The sequence below is a fragment of the Centruroides sculpturatus genome, unplaced genomic scaffold, assembly GCF_000671375.1.
Source record: "Centruroides sculpturatus isolate CEXI.00-Female unplaced genomic scaffold, Cexi_2.0 scaffold59, whole genome shotgun sequence".
NCBI lineage: Eukaryota > Metazoa > Arthropoda > Arachnida > Scorpiones > Buthidae > Centruroides > Centruroides sculpturatus.
The window spans coordinates 415,227-437,903 of NW_019384301.1; the positions used below are offsets into that span (position 1 = coordinate 415,227).

At 29.0% G+C, this 22,677-nt stretch overlaps 1 protein-coding gene across 1 annotated transcript in view; it reads right to left on the reverse strand.

Moving 5' to 3' along the window:
• Window positions 1-22,677, reverse strand: part of LOC111640323 (vacuolar protein sorting-associated protein 53 homolog) — a 70,723-nt gene that overhangs the window by 29,135 nt on the left and 18,911 nt on the right. Inside the window, exons 4-10 of the mRNA XM_023386369.1 lie at window positions 20,802-20,917; window positions 19,062-19,181; window positions 17,949-18,027; window positions 17,686-17,753; window positions 13,126-13,198; window positions 8,154-8,296; window positions 4,959-5,127 (exon numbers count right to left, since the gene is read on the reverse strand). Coding sequence (XP_023242137.1) covers window positions 4,959-5,127; window positions 8,154-8,296; window positions 13,126-13,198; window positions 17,686-17,753; window positions 17,949-18,027; window positions 19,062-19,181; window positions 20,802-20,917 — 768 coding nt within the window. The remainder of the gene's footprint in view (window positions 1-4,958; window positions 5,128-8,153; window positions 8,297-13,125; window positions 13,199-17,685; window positions 17,754-17,948; window positions 18,028-19,061; window positions 19,182-20,801; window positions 20,918-22,677) is intronic.

The following is a 22,677-nucleotide window of genomic DNA, read 5'->3' on the forward strand; positions in this document are numbered from 1 at the left end:
TTTGTCGGATTGATTCTTGTTGAATTTCATTGAATAAATTATTGTTTGATTTTTACTAAATACTGTATATAGTTTATTACTAGAAGTTAATTAAATATTTGATTTTTGTTATTGACAAACTTTGTCATTATTTAATTCGGTGCACACTTAAAGTCCAGGCCTGGCACACTAACGTGAATCCGCGTAAAGTACCCGTTAGGGAACGGCTATTTCCGGCACACAGCAGTGTCGATAATCGTTGGAAAGGTGGAAAAATAAAATAGTACTTTACAATATAAGTTACCTGTATTAAACTACCACCTGTGTAATGTGACTGCGGGTTTCAATTTTTGGTTGGAAACAACATACAACAACTGTAATAAGCAATCACTTCCATGAATATATCTGGGTCTAAACTATTGTTCAAACCCATCTCAACAACATTTCCCCCTCCTAATATAATAAATTAGTCTAAACTCTTGTTTGAACCCACCTTGGGCACTTCTCTCACTCTTGAAATTAGGTGCAGGTGTTAATGAATTAGTCTTAGCTACAGGGGAAATTCATTTCAGTTTGTTCAAAAATGTCCAAAAAATGAAAGAAATGTGAAATGCTGTCGTTAGAAGATCGTGTGAAAATTATCAGAGAAAATGAAAATGGTTTATCTCAATAGCAATTAGTGGCAAAGTTTAACTGTGGAAAAATGCAATTTATTGTACTGTGGATCTACAGTATTTTCCTTAGGGGGTATAAAATATTGTACACGATACAATTAATCAACTGATCTCATCATTTAATAAAATTTATTTTATTTATCTTTTTTTGAAGCTTATATACAGTACTTGTGTGATAAATAGTTTCTGTATCAATCTACATTATTTCTGTGATATTTTTAGAAAAATAATATCCAAGTAATTTTCACATGCAAAATATTCAAAAAAACAATAAATGCAAAAAACAAAAATCAGTTTTACAGGCAACCTTCCTTTTTTGATTCCGCAATTGTCATTCATGTAATGAAATCATATTGTGACAAGAAATAATAAAATCATTTTATTATTAATTAATAATTTTTCTTATTGTACTTAAGAAAATATTAAATACTAGCTTACCCATCGCGCATTGCTGAAATCTCAGAAGAAATGAAATTCAAGCAAACTCGTTATAATAAAATTCAATTTACATTTTATCATTTTTATTGAAACTTATTATTATATTATTATTATTATTAATTTTCATTGGAAAAGCATTTCAAAGTGTCGTTTCAATTCTATTTATTTATTGGAGTGCTTGTGGATACACAATATTTTTTCCATTTAAACTCAATTTTTCAAAAAATTGAGACGGTCTAAAAATTCCTTAGGGGACACAACATCAACACTGAGCAGATGTAGGTCTAAACTTAAAACAGGTTAGGTAACTATTGTATAAATATATCCAAATAACTATTGTTGTAATTTACCATAAAAACAAATGTAATAATTGAATTTACCAATATATAGAAATGTAAAAAACCTGACGAGGAGTGCAAGTGATACGAAAATATTACATCCGAAATGCATAGTAAGTAAGAAAATAAAGAATACAATGATAAGCTTTTGTCTCTGATTAAATGCGGTCCAGGCAAAAAATGGTGGATTATTTCTGTAGAATTAACCCATGATGTTTCATCAATTTTTTGAGGAAAAATTTTTTGAAAAATTGATTTTAAAAGGAATATAAAGAAAACCGCACCATTGATATATACATATTGATTACTTATAATGATATTTTTGTTTTTCCGTCTGGTGCTACATGAATAAATCAGAAGGTTTTCCAACACATGAGCTGGCCACATACAGTTGTCCAGATGAGAAGCACGGATTCTCCAAATCTAGCCCACACACTTGCAGTGATTGTCAGAAGTGTGATATTTCCCAATTTCATATATTTTTTTAATCCTTTATAATTTTAATTATTTAATTGCTCCTTCCTCTCTTCCTTGGCATGTTGTGAAATTTCTGATAGTTGGATAATAAACCGTTTTATTGTAATTTGTCTTTTTAAATTATTTTGAGTTGATATTAAAATTTGGAAATGGGGAGATTCCTAGATTGGTAAAATAGGCGAATTCCCACCTATGACTTCGGTTGTTGTTCGGGATACAGTTAAGGTTTTAACAAAGTTTGAGCGAATACATAATTAGCAAAAAATAGTTGAAATAAAGTGATTATTACAAATATTGTAAATAACAGTTCACAAATGCATATATAGAGATATTTTTTGGAGGGGGAAATGGTCTTCACAATTTGAAATCAATTGAACTCACAATGAAATGCTCATATACACTCACGCCATCTATTGTAGAATAAATGTACTATGCCAGAAACCTTTGCGGGAGTGTATTAAAAAACTTCCCAAAGTTTCATGGCAATCGGATGAACGGTGTAGTAATGCATGAAGGACATACAGACAGACAGACATACATTCATTTTTATATATATAGATTTTAGAAAAAAAATACAGTATTTTTAAAGTTAAAATAAGATTAAACTAACGAAAACCAAAACCAAAGTGGTGGAGAGATATGACATGCGTCTATATCAATGACATACTACACACATAACTGAGGAGTGAACGAAGAGAATCAAGTTGAATTAATTAAGTCAAAAAAAGAAAGTGTGTATTATAATTGAGAAAATGTGAATACTGTATTAATTAATCTTTAAAATATTGGTATTAATTAAATCTGTCATATAAAATCCCAATGACTCCTGTTAATCGAGTTATCCGATAAGAATAAAATACAGTACCAATACAGTACAGCTCTATAGTTGAAAAAATTTGCTTACTTTTGCTCATCTTGAGTTTTGCTTAGTAGGAATGGCTAAAGTGTCCACAGAATACATGCAGAAATATGGTATTACAGCACCATCTGTCTAAAAGACCACTTTTTGAAAGAAACCTTGTGTGGTTGTAATAAACAGGTTTCACTGTAAATACATTTTTATTGGATAAAAAATACACATTATATCAAGCAGCCTGTTGTAATGGTGTATTTATTGTATGTGATTACAATAACTACTAAAGGTTCTTTAACAGTGAGGGTTCTATAGAGCAGGTTGAAAGTAAAAAATTACAACTTAGAAAAACAACTTTCCAACGTGTTGTAATACTTGTTTAGAGATCACAAACTGCAAAATGTGTCAAAATAGCAATGACAGAAGACACTAAACAGGAAATGATACATCACTACGAGCTAGAAACCAAATGTAGAACTATTTGCTTTTACTCCTATTATATGCAAATATATGATCCTTCACAATAAAATCAGCTAATATATAATAGAAATGGAATAAAAAACCACTTGACCTAATCATATACTGGTAACCTATGAAGGTCTTGAGTGAATTTAAATCTGATCTCTCAAAGCAGCCAAAAGATATTTGTCAATCAGCCATCAAGCTGATCCAATGCAACAGTTAGGTGTAGTCTAGCCATAAGCCATAATACATTAGAGGCCCTGCATAAAGCAGGCTGCCACAAATGGGTGCGCAGGATGTACATCATACCTAGATGCTTTTGTCAACAGATGCCAAAGACATTTCTAATTAAGTGCATGATTTGAGTTATGAAATGTTAAAAAATAGAACATTTCATTGAAAAAGTCAAATTGTAAGCTCCATGTGTCTACTTGCATTATATATTTATATGGATTTATAGTTTTGCAAAATCAATTGTTTACAAAGTGGCTCTGGTGTCAAGTTTCTCACCTGGTGAGGAATAAACTTGTACAGACTAGTACAGTATATAACAATGTTGCCAGATGTTCACATTATCGAAACTCAATTCAAAAGAGTTTTGACAGTGATTAAAAAAAAAAAAATAGAAATTTATAATATATTTAAACTAATTGATTAGGGGTACAAATAATAAGTCTTGCACATGGGCACAAGGTATCCTAGCGGTGGCACGGGCTTCAAATAACAATAAACTTAAAAATGGAAGACTAAGCTGTAGTTTTTATAGAGTATGTATACATCGGATCCTAAACCAATTAAATATTGAATGCAACAATTAAGATTTTTATACACAGAATTTAAGCAATGCAAAATGCAGAAGCATGATTTCAAATAAAACAACAAAGAATTCTAAATAAAAAACAAAATTACTTAGATAGATAAATGATCACAAAAGTGTATCATTCATCTAAAATTACAAAATTCAGTTATTCTATATTAGCCATCTGAAACTGTATTCTGACAGAAAATTATAACTAAAGTAAGTTAACCAAAAACTTCAATCATGCACTACTATATATATATTTTGTTATTTTGTTTAAATATTCCAATAAAAAATTAATTATATTTAATAGAAATACCAAAAATAAATTATCTGATATTTTTAAGCAGAATTAAAGCTACAAGTAAAAAATATGTTCTCTTGTTAGGTGTATTAAATACTTGGTTCAGATGTCACACCAACAGTTAACTTAATCAAAACTTTGTTAAGAAACTTCAGACTATGAGGCGTTAAATAAAATTAGAAGAAATATTTTAATCTTGCAAGAGCTTTCAATGTAAATATGTATGTCGTCTTCAGGCAATTCAAAGTTCTGTTTGAATTCTCTATTCGATTTGAATTGCCTGAAGACGACATACATATTTACGTTTAAAGCGCTTGCAAGATTAAAATATTTCTTCTAATTTTATTTAATGCCTCATAGTCTGAAGTTTTTTAATGAAGTTTTGATTAAAATATGTTCTCTTTTTGCTTCTTTTTCATGTTCATATATAAAATTAATACAAATGTAACAAAATACAACAGACACCAGAAAAATGTGATAATATAAATTCTGTAATTTCTAACTTAAAAGATATATTGTTAACTTATAAAGTAATATAGATATGAGACTCAGATGTAACATGCATATTTGATTTTGTGGATTAAGTGCTTGAATATCTCAATCTTAAATTTAATATATGAAAAAAAATTCTTACCTCTTTTTTTCTATTTGTTAAAGATGTTTTCTCCATTCCCTCCAATGTGACTCCATTAAATCTCTTTCCTAATAATACTTCAAAATTGGTTGTTCTTTGTATAGCAAACAACAGGAGACGTACATCAATCTCTTGAGTTCTTGATGCCATTATTTTTGACAAGTCTTTTCTAATGAATAAAAGTTACATTTAAAAATAAAAGATATATATATTACTAATAATAAAATAAACAATATATAAAATATATTTTTTATTAATTTATAGACTGCTTTCATCAAACAATTATTACAATCCTTCATGAAATATCAAACTACATTTTTGATATTCCTATATAATAAATACAAATTTACATTTGAAAAACAGATAAAATCATTACATTGTAAAAAATATTCCTTGACATTAAATATATAGAAACATTTGTACATTTTTTTTTTTAAGAAGTATTTCAAGAAATGCAGTTTAGGCAAGATTAGCCTTCCCAAGTAACTCTAAATAAAAACAATAAAACATAAAACAAAATGCAAAAGCTTTCAAAACATACATAAAGTTTTTATACATGTACTCTTAAATACATAAAAATCATGATGCAAAATGTCCTTGACATTTTTGTAGAATTGCCAAATCTCTGAAAAAAAGGGATTTTGAGATATTAAAAGTCTGGAAAAAGGACAGTAAAAACAAGAGGGATCACATGTTAAAATTTGGTACATAAAGGTTAAAATAAAATAATAAAAAGGTGGAATAAAACTATTAAAGTATTTGAAAGTAAGGATTCTATCAAAATAAGCAACTTTTAATTCAAAATGTGGAAGTCCTACAAAGATGTGCAATATCAAAGGATTCAGTTTATGAAGGTATGTTAGCAAATTAATAGTAGGTAGGTTTTAGATAATTTGCTAATGATTTTGCTTTTCTGTTTATTTGAAGCAAAGGCCCAAATAGGTAGGCAGAAATCAATGACAGAATGAAAATTTGTGAAAAATATTGAACAAATTATAGTTTTAAGGAAACAAAATGACAGTTTCACCATACGATTCTGCTGTGTACAGTCCATTAGTAATGTAGTCAATATGTTGTTTAAAAGTAAATTTATTGTCAAAATAGATGCCTAAACCTTTATGCAGTTGACAAGGTTACAGTTGTAGATTTTAAAGATAAAATTGGGTGGGTTTTTAATAAAAGCAAAACACATTAAGACCATTTTGTTAAGACTGATGAAAAAATTCAGGTGTTTTAGATTGATTGAGTGTGTGGCGAAATCGCATTGATTGATTACTGTTTCTGATTTTCAGATCATCAGCATAGGCTATGGTACTAGAGATGAGTTGACTGAGTATACAGTAGGTGATCGGTTAACGAACAGTTTGGACTGCAAACAAATTGGTTCGTTGTCCAATTTGTTTGCAGTCCAAACTGTTCCTTAACCGATCACCTACTGTATACTCAGTCAACTCATCTCTAGTAAAATAGCCTATGCTGATGATTTAATTGTTTGTTTAATTGTTTAATTGTTTGTCTTATACAAACAATTAAATAATAATAAATAACCTGATAGAACAAATACAAGAAGTAGTGGTGCTGCATTTAAGATTTGTAAAACTATATTTTAATAGCATTTATACATGGTTTATGGAATGAAACTTTCATAGTTGTATACATAACCTTTTTTGCACTAGTTAATTTCTGTTCTCTGAATTTTTGTAAGTGCTTTTCTGAACTTTTTAATTTTAAAAAAATGATATTATGGGGCCTAAAATGAGTGGAGTGTCAAGAGCTGTGTTTACTATACTTATGTTTACTATAGAAACTAAGCAAGAGATAATAGCCAAAGTAGAAAGTGGGCAGAAGATGTCTGATATTGTAGGCAGATGACTTAAACAGGTCTACAGTAGATACAATCTTAGCTAAGAAAGATATAATCAAAAAGACTCAAGCAAATAAAGGAATAACAAAAATCACATCTGAGAAACAAAGATGTGCCATCCATGAAAAAATGGAGAGATTTTTTTAGTTTGTTTTTTAGTTAGATCTTTTAGTTTGTTATTACATGTAAACAAACATAGTGAGAAAGTAATAATTTTTTATTTATTTTTTGGGGTCTCCAGAACGAATTAATCAAATTCCCACAAAATCTTTGGTAAATTGATAATTGGTTAATGAACAATTTGGATAGCAAACATGATCTTGAAATGGATTATGTTCATTAACCAATCACCCACTGTACAGTTTATGTATGAAATAAAAAACAATTGTATATATAATTATTATTATATTTCCATGAAGTATTCAAAAGAAAACTTATACATTAAAAGTAAAATAGAAAGCCACTCTAATAAACAATTAAATAATAATAAATGACATTCTCAAATGTGTTAATATCTTTTCTGTAAATTTGTAGTTTATATTTGTGTGTTCTGCATTTTGATCATCACTAAAAAAAATATTGACTTTGTGTCAGATTAATAATTAATAATTAATTAGACTTTTACAAAACTAAGCAATATGACTGCCTTAAATAAAATACTAACCTTTTTTATTTCTTATACAAACAATTAAATAATAATAAATGACATTCTCAAATTAGTTATTGAAAATAAAAATTTAGCAGAAATTAAGGTCTATTCACAAATAAGATCATCTCACAATTATTATTTTAACAAAGCAGATCCTTGTAAGTTCTCTACAATAAAAAATATTACATTTGTCAGAGAGCAACTTCTTGTAAAATAATCATAATTAATATTTCTGTGGATGGTGAGATATATCTGATCTATAATTATATATTATAATGGCACAGTTATTGAGGTAGTACCATGTAACAAATGTTAATGAACTTCATGCATCTTACAATAACCTAAGAAAAACATCAAAGATTCCCTAATAGAATAATTGGAAGGATCTCTAATAAATACAAAACTAAAAAATCAATTACTCAGTGAAAATCAAAATTTAAGAAACAATTCAAAAATTGATACATATAAAAAAAAACAAAACTTAATAGAATATTCACCAACAAAAGGTTTTCAATGCCATATTGTAACTAATAGTTTTAGACTTTAATTATTTCAATAAAACTTTATCTTTATATTTCCTTTCTGACATATAAAGATAAATTTGTAAATTCACAAATTAATTCTTTTATTATTATAAGTTTTGAATATTATGAAATTAAGTTTTTTGCATAATAAGCTTTACCTGGTAATATTACAGAATTCCACAGCAATTCTTTCACTTAACTCCCAATCTGGAGGAAACATACAGCCAAACTTCTCTTCAAATTCTATAAGATGTTTCTTAAGCCAACTGTAGCGGCGATCAATTTTATCTAACCATGCAGCCTAACATAATAATTTAAAATATAAAAACTCCTATATATAAAAATATACTATATATTTATAACATTAATATTATAGAAGTAAATGTTAATTTTTAAATTCAAGCATTTTTGAATTGCTTAAATTTCTTTTATAATCCAAATTTAAAATTTCACAAAATACCTTCATAAGTTTAAAAAACTTTTTCACACCTGAGCTCTCTTCACAATGCTAATGACCTAAACTCTAAACAAGTCATTATAACCAAAATAAAAATTCTAGATATATTTTTTATTTTGAGAGATATATAATATGTCCATCATTTTTATATTAAAATAATGTTAATTAAATCAAAAATTCTAACTGATACTAAATGATTTAATAACATATTGTATTCTTGTTTAATAGCTCTGTTAATAACCAAAGTTAAAGTTATCTCATTCTTCTTATTATTTTCTTCTCAAAATTTTATTGTGTCATCTTTTCAATTTTTCAATACACAGAATAATTCTCATTTTGTATGAATATTTGACAATTAAAAATGAGTATAAATTTTCATTTACACTTTTGTTTGATTAAATAATTAATAATTATCAATTTGTCAATATGAGGCATCAGAATCTAAGAACTGTACTGTTGGAATCATTGAGGTCTATTACAGAATGGTTTGATTAGAAGGTGAGTACAAGCAAAGGCTACAGAACTACATTCTTGTCTGCATTAAAGTCAATGATTCTAAACTGAATACAATCCTATAAGGGATCTAGAATCCCTTATAGAAATTTACTGGTAGCTTACTCTGCAGCGATCTTATCAAATAAAATATGATAAAATTGTTGCAGAGAATATATGAATATGATATATATATCATATGAATATATGAATATGATATATATATCATATTCATATATTCTTTATTTATCTATCTATCTATATCTATATATGTAATTGAAATGGGTTGATAATAATAATCAGCGCAGAGCCCAAACAGTTAGGAGTTGAAAGTTGAAATTTGGCACACAGTTAGGGTATGTCATGAGAATGTACAGTAAGAAGGAATTTTTCAAAATTCCCCCGGGGGAGAGAGACAGGATTAAGGCTTCAACAATGAAAGTGTTAAGTAACAATGGAAGTGTTAAGAGAAAGCAACGTGCAAGATTTACAAGCGCAGATGCAGTTTTTTTGCATTTTGTGGGAAATTGAACATATTTTTAGACCCATCTAAAAATTTTTTAATTAGTCTGGAAACAAGAGGACCTAATTCTTGCATTCTGTGAAAACAGGTACGATTGGCTGTAATGTAATAATCTTAATCTTCGCTATTGTTACTTTTTGCCCAAGCAAAAATGTAACAAACATCCTCATTTATATATATACTAGCATTATCTGCTAGTATATATATAAATGAGGATGTTTGTTTGCTATACACTCCTGTCCATTTGACCATTTGCTACGAAACTCGGCAGTTACATTCAAATACTTCTAACTTAAATCATGTCATACATCCCACCCCAAAATATCAAGTGCATTTCTATAAATCAATTAATTTTTATTTACATTCAATTTTCTGAGTTACATGTAGTGTCATCTATTGNTTATGAAATGTTAAAAAATAGAACATTTCATTGAAAAAGTCAAATTGTAAGCTCCATGTGTCTACTTGCATTATATATTTATATGGATTTATAGTTTTGCAAAATCAATTGTTTACAAAGTGGCTCTGGTGTCAAGTTTCTCACCTGGTGAGGAATAAACTTGTACAGACTAGTATATAACATTGCCTGATCCAAATTGAATTTAAAGGAGTTTTGATGGTGATTAAAAAAATATAAATTATATTCACTGAATTACTGCGACAATGATAAAGTGTGAAATAGATGTGCCATTACGCCATTACTGCAACAGGCAGCACATAGCACTTGCCTGCGTGGAGTATAGTAGTGTGTTGCTCCTGTACAAGACACTTTTCCTGTTAGCAATAGAGTTGTGCCAGTTATGTATCTAACTCTGTTCGGGAGAAAATTTTTGTATTGAAATAATTTAACTTGTGGTATGAATCGGAAGTTCGTATATAGGCAATCTGGTACTTTTCTCTTACAATTTCCACATCTGGTCTTGACTTTCATCTATCTAACTCTGTTGTTGAGATTAAGGAAGGTCAAAGATGAACGGATGACTGGGAATTTATAGCACTACAGTTTTTTCAAATTGCAGCTCAATAAGTATACTGTAGTAACCGAGTGGATAAAACCACCAAACACCGTTAATCAGTTGTGGGTTTGCGCATGGCCAACAGACTGGCCAAGTGGAGTTTTCTGGGTTTTCTTCACAATAGAAACACTTCAACTGGGGCCAACTTTACATAAACATCTTTCCAGGATGCATCCTCCTTGGTAGATCGCTCACATATCGCATTGACATAACCAAATAAACCAAACTAATTCTAACGAGTGATTATTTATTGTGACATCGTCATAATGCTGGGCTGCAACTTTTGTCACAATGTTTTCAATTCTTTTAGTGGTGATCTTGCTCTGTACATCATGCTTTTCCTGTTAGCAATAAAGTTGTGTTGGTCATATACCTAAACTCTGTTTGGGAAAAAATTTTGAATCAAAGTAACATTACTTCCATTCTAAACTTGTAGGTCATATATAGTTAATCTGGGCCTCCTGTCCTAAGCTTTCTATGTCTGGTCTCAACTTTCATCTAACTCCTTTCTCAAGTTTAAGGAAGGACAGATAAATAACAACAGTGGGAATTTATAGGAAATTATTGATTTTTAATGTTTTTTCCATATAACTTTTCCATAAACGTAATATTTATAAAAACATACTTCCCTCGTAGTTCATACAATCTGTTGCCAAAATTTTTAAAATTTATTATGACATAAAAACAATTATTCTAGCATTTTTACAAGAATTTTTTTATTTAAACAAGTCATACAAAGTTTCAGACATTAAGATTAGTAACTTTGATCATGTGCGAGGCCATCACAACCCATTCAACACTGATCACTTTTTGAATATTAATAGACTAATATTAATTAATGGTTGCTGATTATTTTCTTTTCTGAGAGGAGGTCAATGACTAATTTTGGTTGAATTAACTTTCACTCCCTTCTGCAACAGTTCCTTCTTTCTATCAGTTCAGCAGTATGAAGGCATTCGAATAGGAATATTGCATAATATAAAGTTACCAGCCAGCCCAAAATATGATTTAAGTGGTTTCCGAGAGTGTCACATGTAAATATTTGGTCCGTTTTTTCTGAAATTTGATTGATTGGCAGATTACCATCTGATATTCAGCTGTGAATGGTGCAGTTGCATAGAATTAACATTAGAAAATATGATATCTGAAAAATTTAAAATATATTTTTAATTCCTCTATACTTGACCATTGAATTTGTGCTATTTCATACCATTCGAATATTGCAATAAATGTGATATTGGTAGGCTGAAATAACCAAACTCTTTATATTGTTTTCATTTCAATGTTTGCTATATTATAGTATTTGATTTACATAACTACAAAGATTATCTTAGGTAAGGATTTATCACACCAAGTGACCAACCAAACACATTTTAAAAATTCTTTATTCCTGTGCACAATTTAAAAAAATTTTAAAATGTGTTAGATTGGGCACTCAGTATGATAAAGATAAACCCTTATGTAATATAACCTTTGTAAATATAAATCAAATACTATAATATAATATAATATAAGGGTTAGAATTACAAAATAATCTTAACATTTGTTTTTATTTTTTGTCTGGGTAACACAGGGCTTATTTGCTAGTATATATATACATTCTACCAAAAAAAAAAAAAAAAAAAATTTTCCAAATCTCACACTCAATATATATATCGAGATTTGGAAAATTGCTTTTCAGTAGAATGTTAGCAAAAAGATGAAGTATAAGAAACTTTTCTTTATTTCATCTATTTCTCATGGAATTAGTCTAACTGTCAACATCCATCTATTAGTAGGAGATCTTCAAGGCAAAAAGCCTTCCCTCTCTCTTCAGCCTGGAAAGTTTTGAGGATAGAATTTTAACAACTAATTGCTGATAGATGGGAACATCAACTTTTAAACAATTACATGGTGAGAATATTGAGAATATAACAACAATCGAAAGAAACAGTAAACCATTCATCCAGATTGGTCTCATTCCCACTGTCCTAGACGGCCCAGAAATGACACATTTGGAGTGTCATCACTACCAAACATAAGTTCACCTGATCAAATTTCCACACCTGATGGGGATATAACGGCCATGCACCCGATCTTCGAGGTGATCATTCACCAAGAAGTATTCTTTACATTGTGACTTATCATCCAGATCGTCTCCCTAGACATTTGCCACTCAATTACTGAACAACAAAAAGAAGTAAGACGATTAATCAATTTTATGTAAACTTTCTCTTGGTCTGTTAGTTTATAAGTAAATCAAAATGTGAAGACCTGTATCCCTAGACTCTATCCAAGCTTGTAATCATTTAGTTTTATATTAAATTTGTTGAATTTTATCGATGATTGATCGCTCTCATGTATTGCCAATACCTTATTGACAACCTCGCTATCCCTCCCAATCGCACTAACAAGAAAAAAATTGAGAAATGCAGAGAACACTCAATGAAAGAATGCCATCCACTGACACCATGAGTGATCTTCACCAGACTGACATTGTAGAATGAGAATGAGTTAAGTCTTGCATCTCTACCCTGGCTTCTCACAATTAAAATAATATATATATATATATACAACAAAGAACTTTACAATTAATGAAATAATTATGTAAAATTTTAAAAATACTAACATATTACATTTTAAATGTAAGAAAATTAACTTACATCTTGATTTTCTTGGAAAATGTGTGTATATTCAATTAACTGCAAATCTACAAACCATTTCAATAAATCACTTCTGTAAAAAATATTTTAGATAATTTAAAAATTATATTTTTTTAAATTAAATACAAAATTAAACTATAAGTTGCATGGATATGATCATTTACATAATAAAACTAACTTGTAAGTTATTTTGAATTATTTACTTAAAAATAAAATTTACCAAAAACTTTTAATATTCACACAATTAAAATTACATTGACCTTTGACAAGCACAGAACTATGCATATGTACTTCCAAAATGAAGTCTACCATTTAAAATTACTGTAATTATTGTAATCATTATCTCATAATTATGTGATGTATATCAATTGATAGAGTAAATGTCCAAATTTCATCTTCCATCTGTATTCAAATGTCTAATCAGCACTACTCTAGGAAGCACTGTAAATAAAAATAAAAATGACAACTCTACAACAAAAAACAGCATTTTGTGTCTGCAGTTTGCAAATTTAGAATCACCCATCATTATGCAACACAAATAATCTTCAGGAACTGCAGAATTGTGGCTGCTATGGAAGGAGTGACAACAGATATGCTGTAGTGAGTGTAGGAAGAATTTGAGTATCATGTGGATATATGCCATATGACTTGAGGTGCATAACTGAGAAATTGTAATGAAAAATGTAAAACTCAGACAGTTTTCCAACATTTTAATGTAAATTCTTTTTGAAAGACCCTGTACATACAAACACAAGTTTTCTAAAACAATTTTCCTTATTAAAAAATGCATTCTATAAATATTTTTTCATATTTATCTGGTTTAACCATCTTACATTTTTCAGAAAAAATTAAATTTTTGTTCATAATATCTATCATGATACATATATTTGGCACTTAGTACACAATGGAGTCTAAGGAAAGGCAGGTAATTCACAGTGTTGATAGCACATTAGTTCTTTTTTTTTAGACAGATCAAACTAACATCAGGATCAGTCAACATAAATAAGAAAAAGAAACAATACTACAACTTAAATTACCCATGATAAATTATAAAGATCTGGATCTCACTGTGTGGCCAGTTAGTCATTTCATTATTGTTTTTCATGTAAGACCTTATTAGGTTAAACTATATTGTGATCGCAGGGTCGGCACCTCTTTGATGCCACTTCAAGACTGACACCACCGTGCCTTAACAGACACGGAAATTGCAATAGTCATTAGTAGTTTGTTCACGTATGAGCAATTGCATAAACAAACTACTAACGGCTATTACTTAGTAGTAAATGCGTATGTAAATGTTCAGACTTGGAATGGAGACAACCAGAAAAAGTGCACTCCACAAATTTATCATTTAACAAATACCTGTTTATTTATAGATACTTCATACAAAATTTGGTTAAGACGCTTAGCTTATCAGCTAAATTTATAACACAATATAAGGGAAAGGAATAATCTTATCATTAATATTGCAACCCTGACTGCAAGAGAGAGAGTTCACAATCGTCCACACATTGATAAATACCTTAATTATTGGAAGTAGGTCCCTGTTTGTTATAATCATAGATTCAGCAAATTGATGCACTGTTCAAAGAAGCTTCAATGACTCTAGATGGATGAAAGTCCTTTTTCACTTGAGTGAGCAATGAGTGGCGATAGCTGAGATTGGCAAGCACACAGTTCAGAACTGTGGATGGTGGAGAACTTTGATTGTCATCAACCCTTCCTTTTTATTAGAAGGTCTTTTCTGGGTTTTTCCAATGACCTTATTAGGGATTATTCTGCAATGGCCCAATAGTTGAATTTTGATTATTGATTCCAGGTTACACATTAGGAAGATGTGTCACCTTTGAAAGGAAGTGAATCGGAGAAAGATATGATCATATCCTTCCAGTTTTTTATTAAGTGTTGGAAAAAAATAGAATTTTCTTCCCATTAGTTTAAGCGTTATCTCATTTTATTTTAAAAACGAGTGTGAAAGTCACTACATCTGGTCTCTCACAGTATCAGACATTGAGAGAAAGATAAATAAATAAAATGTAAAGAAAATACTGACATTAATGTAAAAAGAACAGATTAATGATGAATAATATGTGAGCACATGAACCAGCACAACCAATCTAGTGAAGAGAAAAATTCAGTAGATGATGATAAAAGCATTGATCATCAAACAATTTATGTAGGTTTATAAAAGACCTTTAAAGGAATTTAAAATTAGAAATTTCCAAATAGAGATAACTTTGGAAAGCTGATAATATTAGGCCTAAATCATATTTACAAAGTTATACATACTGACTACACTTGTCCCCTTAATGAATAAATAGGAGTGACTTGGCTACATTGAATTTGTGTTCTGACCATAATGAGTTTTCTTTTCTATTTTTTATAATTGATTGCAGAGTCCAATAGTTGATTTAATTTCAAGGAGTTTATTGTATCATTTAGCAAACAATCATAGATGGAATTTAAATCTGTAACATTCAGTATCATGAAAGTCCTTAGAAAAAAATTTAAAGATTAAGTTTGCAAGATAGATATGTCCCTATTGAAAAACACTTATGTTGCAAAATAAACATCATCTTTTAATATTCTTTGTAAAATAATTTTAGAAAATCTAAAGTTATGTATCTTTGTGAGAATCTGAAGATGGAGTATAAAATTTATTATGAAAATCAATTTCATCACTCAATCTAGATAACATCCCCTTCATGAATCAGACACAAAAAGCCTTTTTCTTTCAAATATAAAACTACATTAATAAATCAAGGAAATTAAATTAAAGAAATTTTTCCTGTAAAAAGGACAACACTTTTGTCACTTTTATGATGAAAAGGGAAATCTAACTTCTTTTCACAAGAGCTTATCACAAATTTTAATGAACATCTGGTTGTTTGAGTCATTTGTACATCCCATCAGATAATACAAATTCCAAATTTCAATCGAAGGAGCCTTGCATATAAAAAGGACAATTTCCCACCATTTGGGGCCATTTTTGCCATTGTGCTCCAGTCCTTGACAATCCTCCTCCAGTCCGTTCCTTTTACCTGATCCGATTCAAGCCGCTCTACTTCTACTGCCTACCGAATCTCCACCAGCATCCTCACTCACCAGAACTGTCGACCAACGAAAGATCAACAATTGGTAACCAAGATAGTATGTTTATAATGATGTAAACTTTCTCTCACATTTAAATAGAGACTTTAGGAGGTACCAATATTTAACCACCTATTTGTATTTTTTATTCTCATTAAATTTTGCTTTAGTTTGTTTAAATGATCTCGTTCTTGATCTTAAATATATGCCGACATCTTATCAGGAGTCCATGAGTCTTCTCCCTCAGACAAAAGTATAAAAACTTCATATTGCAGGCCTAATGCACTAATTAGGCTGGTGTCAGGAGAAATTTAACAGGAAGTTCTTATGATCTTCCTTTAAAAGTTCAAACAATTTTATGATCCCATCCATTGACAAAGTGGGCAGATCTTGCAGATCTAAAGCCGATCACGGGTAACAGTATCCTCTCTTAATCCCAGATTCCCACATCTTTATAATTTTATCTAAGAAATTGTTAATTTTAATCATACCACACATTTACAAAAGCAGTCAATTGATTTTGTTAGCAAGCAATCATCATCAATAGTAAAATTCATCTTCAATCACAAAGATCATAACTTAGATAAAGAAAAAAAAAATTGTTTCTAGCAAGTTATATGTTAACCCTTTCATCAGCATAAACAAGAATTTTTTGTTGTAAAATAGGGCTGGCAGAATTACAGTATTAACATTGTAAAAACACGTAAACAGATAATAAAAATATCTTCTTTTACTCGCAATGTCCAATCACCATGACCTCTAGCCCTATTTTACAAAGAAATATATTCTTAACTGTGAAGGGATTGTCACCTGTAGACATTTTAGACTGTTTTACATAATTTGGTAGAGGCAAAGCCTCTAAGGAAAAGTCATCTCTGCTGTGGAGAATAGTTTGTTCCTGGTGATTGGACATAGCAAATAAAAGATATTTTTATTATCTGTTTATGTGTTTTTACAATGTTTATAAAGAATTTTTCGTGCTTGCTACTAATACTAGCTCTGTTAGAATTTCTCATACTTAATAATCTTGACATGATTAACCTGGCACCAAATGTTACCAAGTAAGAACCAAACCTGCTGTGAAAAGGTTAAGGTCATATATAAAAACCATCAAATAATATGCAAAATACTTCCCAGGAGTTGCAACAAACATCATTACACATCTTTCGTACATTTATATATCATTTTATGATGAATTGAATATTATGTATGTTAGTATATTATCAAACTTTGATTCTAATCCCCACAGAAAATTTTTTTCTAAATCTTTTCTCCCTTTAATGTATAATCAATATGAATATTCAGAATTTAAAATTAAAGAATTATTTGTCTATGTCAGTATGAATAATGGTCATTATAAAAATTAAGATTTTTATAATGAAAAATCTTAATAAAAAAACTTCGAGTTTTTAAGAAAATATCATAGATAAAGATAAATTTAAGTTTATCATCATCAGCATATCAACTTACTTGACTTTTGGATCCAATATAGATACAACCAAACAAGCTTCCGCTAATTGTTGGTTTGGAAGAAATGTCTAAAATAAAAGTATGCTTTAATCACTATGTTTCTGATGCAATAAAAAATATTAACTACATTAATCATTAATTTTGATAGCAAGAAAAAATTAAATTTTTCTTCATAATACAAAACTGCAATTTAATTTGATCATAATTTTAATTTAAAACTCTTGTTCATTAATTATATAACATTTAAAATGAAAAATGTTTACCTTTGATGTAGGTCCAGTAAACGCATTGTGAAAATCTGCAGTGATCTGTTGAGCTAACTCAGACCGAATTTTTTGTACTCTAAAAACAAATTAATATAATTTAATATTCATTTTAGAGATAATTTAGTTTGTAAAAAATATTAAAAAATTTAATGTAAGGATCAATATCATAGAAACAACTTGAAATATCATAGAAACAATATCATAGAAAAATTCATTCAGAACATGTTTAACATGACAAAAGATATAACTTTTTAATCAGCATTCTAATTATGTAAAAATGGTTAAATATTCATTAAAACAATTTTTATAATGAAAAGTATATTTCTTCAACAAAAATGTAAAAAGTTCAATGAAATAATGAATGTAAAATGAAATTATTTTTACATTATACATTACATTTACTGAGGACTACTTATGAACATTTTAAGCAACTCAAAAAAAGCCTTAAATGCACAGTCCATTTAGATTAAAATCTAATACCTATTATTGTCAAAAAATATATATACTTATGCTTCCTCCTTAACTATAGAACAATAGATATTTATTTTGAACTGTTAGGGAAAAAAATATTTTCACATCTATTATGGTAATATTCAGTTTTTGTCTGTCCAGCAGATAAGCATACAATAGAATGTTATTGTTTAGCACAAGATATTAACAAAAGATGAAAATAGATTTTTGTTATAATCACTCCTCTTTTGTATATAAATTCTCGAGTTTCCTTTCATATATAACCAACTTTACATAGCTTTTCCTAGAACAAAAGATCTAATTTTAGTCATCTTGAGAGGCATTGCCGCAATGTCCATTGATGTGTAGTTAACTGTATTAACTGTAGTTGTAATTTCATGTAAAAGTAAAGAAAAATTTATTTCCATTAGTCTTTATTATATAAAAATCTAGTATCCTGTATTTAATGTAAAAAAGCATTTATTAAAAGTGAATTAATTTATGTTATATAATGACAAATGACTAAAAATAATTAACATCATACAATTAGCTATTAGTATATTTGTTAATTAAAATAAATTTTTTTTAATAATTTTTGAAGCAAATGTAAAAATTAACAATTATTAAATATAAATATAATCATAAACCATGTTTACTTACTTATCAGCTAAATTTCCTATTTGAGAAATTGAGAGATATTTCTGAAAATGGTCTAACACATTCATTACTCCTTGTAATAAATTTGCTATTTCTCCATATTGTCTCTTATGTAACAAATTTCTATTAAAAAAAAAATTTTGTACATTAGAACAACTCAGTACACAATTCTATTAAGTATGATTAACTCAATAAATTCTTTATATATATATTTTATATTTATCAGTATGTAATTTTAAAAATCAGCATTTCTTACTTAAAAAATTTATATTCTTAGAACAATATGCAATAAATATATTCTTATATTAATGAATTATTCATATGCATTGAATACAGTAATACCCCAAACTTACGCGATAGGTGGGATCGAGCGATAACAGCGTAAGTCAGGGTATAATTTCGCAATTTGTGTAAAATCCGAGTCGGATGTATGTAAGCTAATAAATGTTCTCGTTAATCTTCTCATCTTTTGATTCGTTCACGGGTTACAAGAAATCACCACATAGAGTCTCTAAAGTCTCCGTAGATATAACAAATACAGAAATAAATAACACAAAATAAGTTGTAGCTATGTGTTGATTCCACGCGACACGTCCGAACATGTAAGTTGAACAATAGTGTGGGGGGAGTGAGTAATCGAGAGTTGCGTGACACTCAAACAAAAGACGAATTGATGAGATTTGAAAATTGAGTAACTCTGGGTTCGTGTAAGTCAGGGTAACGTAAGTCGAGGTATTACTGTACTCTATTTTTAAGTTAGCCAAGTTTTTGATTAACTGACAAGGCAAAACTACAAAACTTTTACATATTATGTCTGCTTATCGTAAGTCGAGGTATTACTGTATATCAAAAACTGCAAAACCTTTTAATTTGACACAGTTTGAACATTCTGTATATTCAAATTAAAATACCATACAGTGATACCATACTTCAAATGACTCTAACCTCAAACACTTCAGAGTTCAAATGCCTAATTCAACAAAAAGTTACTTCAAATTTCGAACTGTGTGCACAGTGAAAAAATGCACTTGAAGTGTAAAATAAGCTTCTAAACAAAAAATACAATCATATATATCAAAACCAATAATATGTTAAATTGCACAACTGTTAAAATTAAATAACACATCAACAAGTATGTTAAGTAATGTAAAAATATGCAAAAACTTTCTGTTCAATCAAATAAATATAATCTGTACTCATGAATCACTTATTGAATTCTTAAACAATAATACAGTCGACCCCCCTATAATTACGGTCCCTATAATTACGATTCCTATAAAACTACGAAAAAATATACGTATTTTGGAAATGTTGAGTCGGATTAGTGTAGAATCGATTAATTTTATGGAAGAAAACCTTTCAATCAGCCATAGTCCATAAACTTGACACGTGTCGGGCTGTGATTGGAACGACTTGTAAGAAATCGGATTCCTAATAAATTGGAACGTATCTATATCTTATAGGGGGGTCGACTGTATAAACATTGCAAACTTCCAGTTTATTAAAAGATCAACAATTAAAACATATGTTAGCAAATTTTTTAAGATGCCCTTAACCCATAACAACATAATAATCACAAAATTTATATAATTTCAATTGATTCTACCTAGATCACAAACAAAATATAACTAATATGTTATATATTTATCAAGCATTGGGAAATTTTGTGGAAAACAATTAACAGTTGTCTTATCAATGTTTTATTAAAAAATTACTTAATGATTAATTTAAACTGATACTCACTGTAATGTATCTACACCTTCCACTAGAATATGAAGATGATTCAAAGTTGTTATGGATGCAGTTAAATGGCGTTTAGCATGATCTAACTGTTTAATATCTCTTGTAATTTCTTTCACCTAATTATGTTAAATAGAGAAATTTTTATTAGTAGTCAAATTTCACTTATTTATTTAAATAATTTCTCTACAAATGTATAAAGTGAACAATTTACAGACTTATTGATTAGTAAATGTGAGGAATCAACACAATAAAGCTGTACATGCCAGCAGTGACATGTTATAGAGCCCAGGCAAATTTGGATTAGGGAGCCCCATGTACAGTATTGATTTCGGACATTTTTCTTCAAGGAAACATTTTTTGGGAACTCTTTTCCTATAAAAGATTGGTTTGGGACCCCCCTGCAATTGCCCTTTTTATCTATAGGATAATATGCCATTTCATGCAAGCCACAATTATGCCCATCACAGGCTCATAAAAAAAATGACACTTTAACTCAAATTATCCATAATAAAATAAAGACATTTAGATCTATTTCAAACTTGAATCTCCACAATGGTAAACCAATATCTTACCAAAGTTTTTACCTATGGCAAATNTTAAACTATAAGTTGCATGGATATGATCATTTACATAATAAAACTAACTTGTAAGTTATTTTGAATTATTTACTTAAAAATAAAATTTACCAAAAACTTTTAATATTCACACAATTAAAATTACATTGACCTTTGACAAGCACAGAACTATGCATATGTACTTCCAAAATGAAGTCTACCATTTAAAATTACTGTAATTATTGTAATCATTATCTCATAATTATGTGATGTATATCAATTGATAGAGTAAATGTCCAAATTTCATCTTCCATCTGTATTCAAATGTCTAATCAGCACTACTCTAGGAAGCACTGTAAATAAAAATAAAAATGACAACTCTACAACAAAAAACAGCATTTTGTGTCTGCAGTTTGCAAATTTAGAATCACCCATCATTATGCAACACAAATAATCTTCAGGAACTGCAGAATTGTGGCTGCTATGGAAGGAGTGACAACAGATATGCTGTAGTGAGTGTAGGAAGAATTTGAGTATCATGTGGATATATGCCATATGACTTGAGGTGCATAACTGAGAAATTGTAATGAAAAATGTAAAACTCAGACAGTTTTCCAACATTTTAATGTAAATTCTTTTTGAAAGACCCTGTACATACAAACACAAGTTTTCTAAAACAATTTTCCTTATTAAAAAATGCATTCTATAAATATTTTTTCATATTTATCTGGTTTAACCATCTTACATTTTTCAGAAAAAATTAAATTTTTGTTCATAATATCTATCATGATACATATATTTGGCACTTAGTACACAATGGAGTCTAAGGAAAGGCAGGTAATTCACAGTGTTGATAGCACATTAGTTCTTTTTTTTTAGACAGATCAAACTAACATCAGGATCAGTCAACATAAATAAGAAAAAGAAACAATACTACAACTTAAATTACCCATGATAAATTATAAAGATCTGGATCTCACTGTGTGGCCAGTTAGTCATTTCATTATTGTTTTTCATGTAAGACCTTATTAGGTTAAACTATATTGTGATCGCAGGGTCGGCACCTCTTTGATGCCACTTCAAGACTGACACCACCGTGCCTTAACAGACACGGAAATTGCAATAGTCATTAGTAGTTTGTTCACGTATGAGCAATTGCATAAACAAACTACTAACGGCTATTACTTAGTAGTAAATGCGTATGTAAATGTTCAGACTTGGAATGGAGACAACCAGAAAAAGTGCACTCCACAAATTTATCATTTAACAAATACCTGTTTATTTATAGATACTTCATACAAAATTTGGTTAAGACGCTTAGC